The following is a 2665-nucleotide window of genomic DNA, read 5'->3' as shown; positions in this document are numbered from 1 at the left end:
CTACGTTAGCAGCTCCTTTGCATCACCAGGAGGATGAAGATCAGATAAAGGCTCTACGGACTCCGTAGTACAATCTAAGGCTTGGAATAACGAGTATTCTGAATAAATGACGGATAGATTACCGATCGATTTTCCAAATACTTTTAATCCAGTGGAATAACGCGACCCTTCGTGGGATATATATCTGGACGAAAATAATTCAATTCCAAAGCTTCTGAGCTATTCCAGAGCTAAAGCACCGTGTTCAATTTGAAGAACTTACTGATGTGCCACTTGTAAGTAGAGAGACCTCGCGTCGTTCGCGCTTCGGCTTCTCCTATCATAACCAGCCAGGAGATCAAGCTATAACACACTAATCGTTTGACGGGCACAGCTAATTGCCGCGCTGTGACGGGATATATCGATGATCCGATACGTGTCGCTGCCTAAGCGTCGACTTGAATCGCCAGCAATACATGTACATTTTTGCAATATCAGGAGTGTTGTTGAGCCCATACACGACTATGGTCATCAGAGCTCCCCATGCACTGTCTAAGGCCGAAATGTGAGGCAAGCACCAACGCTCCACATTTCATAAGTAATCCGTCTTTTCGCTGGTTAATCAAGACCTTGATCTTGTTTGAGTGCATCTGCGTCCAGTATCGGGTGGAGTCTGGCTGCCCTCACGCACCAAAAAAATCGACGCCATCTGAACTGCCGCCGAAGTGGTCGGAAGACTTGTCGGGAGTAGTCAGCCACTCTTCAATTGGCATCAAACCGCTCACAGCTCGTTCATCGCAGAAATGGCCATCGAAGAGGAGAGTTCGCTTGATCTCACCCCGACGTTCGGACTCAATGCACTAGCAGCACTGGCCACCGTGCTTGGTGGGTGTGTCATCTTCAGCAATAAACTACTGCAACTGGCCAGCCCGATGTTCATGGCCGTGCTGCTCAGTGTATCTGCCGGTATCACAATCTTTCAGGCTCTCGTGGTGCTCTTCGCGAACTCGTTCAAGGAGTTCAACGACGCCTTCAGTCTCGACGACAATGAAAGCAACTCGAGCAAAGATGACGAAGATCAGGGCAACGCGTGGCTGGCGGCCACCGGCTGCTTTGGTGGCGGTATCCTCGTAAGCTACATAGTCGACTTCATCGTTCAAAAGCTCACTCCAGGTCAAAACATGAACGGCACGGCGCGGATGCAGCCCGAGCGCTTGTCCTTTGAAGAAGGCACGTTCGAAGTCAAGCCACCCGTAGAACTCGTTCAGAATCAAGGCAGCGACGTGTTCATTAAGATGGACGAAGCAGCGAAGGAGAAGCTGCAACGTATGGGCATTCTCAGTGCCATCGCTGTGGGTATCCACAACATCCCGGAGGGTATGGCTACTTTCGTGGCTTCGTCGGAGCACGCGTGGATTGGGCTGTCCCTGGCGATTGGTGTAGCTCTACACAATCTCGCGGAGGGTATTGCCGTTGCTACCCCGATCTACTTTGCGACGGGTAGTACATGTCGTGGGCTGCTGTGGTGCTTCTTGTCAGCTGTCGCACAACACATTGGTGGGATCATCGCGTTCGCATCGCTAGGGATGGATGCCGACAACGAGACACAGGGCATTCTCTACGGACTGTGTGCTGGCATGCTCTGCGGTATCAGCATGAAGGAGATCATACCGACTGCGTACATGTACGCTAATGGCAGGATGCACCTCGTGTCGGCTGGCACATTGGGTGGCATGTTGATCATGTCCTCTGGTCTTATTTTCTTTAAGTACGTTGGTGTGTAGCTAGTAAACCGGTTCAATAGCTGTTTCTGCGAAAATGAGTCAATGTATTATTGTACCGGTACGTGTACTGCAAACTGGTCAATTTCCATCAAATGAATTGTATTTTAACCGGATCCGGCGTAATCCGGTAGTCGAGACGGCAACACAGGTATCTGTACTCCGTAATGGTAACCAAATATCAAATGATATTTTTGATATTAATAGTACTATTTTTAATTCTAAATATTAATAGGAGCTAAAAGTTAACCTACTAGCTTCATATCAGCTCGGTGATTGTTAAAATATTAGCTATTACTTCAAAAATATGATATTTTATGATATTCTCCACTTAAGTACATTTCATGCCACACCTCACCCTTACTGAACCGAGGGCTCACAATAGAACTCTTTCGGTCAGGATCTACAGTAGAACATCAGTAGGCTTTAAGACTAATGAGTATTTGCTCTAGTATTTCACTGTGACACAGACAAAGGCGATCGAGATGGAAAACTGCAAACGCTTGCAGCTGTTTAACGTTGATAGAGCGAAATCAAGACATTTGTTCTTGTTCTCTACCGATCTCCTCGTCCACATCGTGCGTCTAATAAACCTGCTGCCTATGGCGCTAGATTAATGCGCTCAGCAGTGCCAACACACGACGCCAACCTTGCCGTCACTCTCACAATTGTCCCTCCCTCACGGTTGATTAGTAATACTTCAGCTAGTCGAGAGTTAACGACACATAATTAGTTAATTTAGCCTGATTACGCAATCTTAAAATAAATAATATCGTATTAGCTAATATTAAGTTGATATTTAATAATATCATATTGTCTTAGAAGAAAATATTACGTGATATTTTTTATATTAGCTGGTCTACAGGTAATATTTTCACAATATTAACTTCACCGATTTGAAGGAA

At 46.2% G+C, this 2665-nt stretch overlaps 1 protein-coding gene across 1 annotated transcript; it reads left to right on the top strand.

The window, feature by feature from the left end:
* Positions 1 to 782: 782 nt before the first annotated feature.
* PITG_22432 (Zinc (Zn2)-Iron (Fe2) Permease (ZIP) Family) lies at positions 783 to 1763 on the top strand (the record flags this gene model as incomplete). The annotated part of the gene is made up of 1 exon (XM_002909770.1): positions 783 to 1763. One exon carries the CDS (start codon positions 783 to 785, stop codon positions 1761 to 1763), a length of 981 nt encoding a protein of 326 aa, XP_002909816.1.
* Between the last annotated feature and the right edge of the window lie 902 nt (positions 1764 to 2665).

The sequence above is a fragment of the Phytophthora infestans genome, genomic scaffold, assembly GCF_000142945.1.
Source record: "Phytophthora infestans T30-4 supercont1.3068 genomic scaffold, whole genome shotgun sequence".
NCBI classification, from domain to species: Eukaryota; Oomycota; class Peronosporomycetes; order Peronosporales; family Peronosporaceae; genus Phytophthora; species Phytophthora infestans.
Note: the sequence above shows the minus strand (reverse complement) of the source record. Positions and strands in the feature narration are given on the sequence as shown.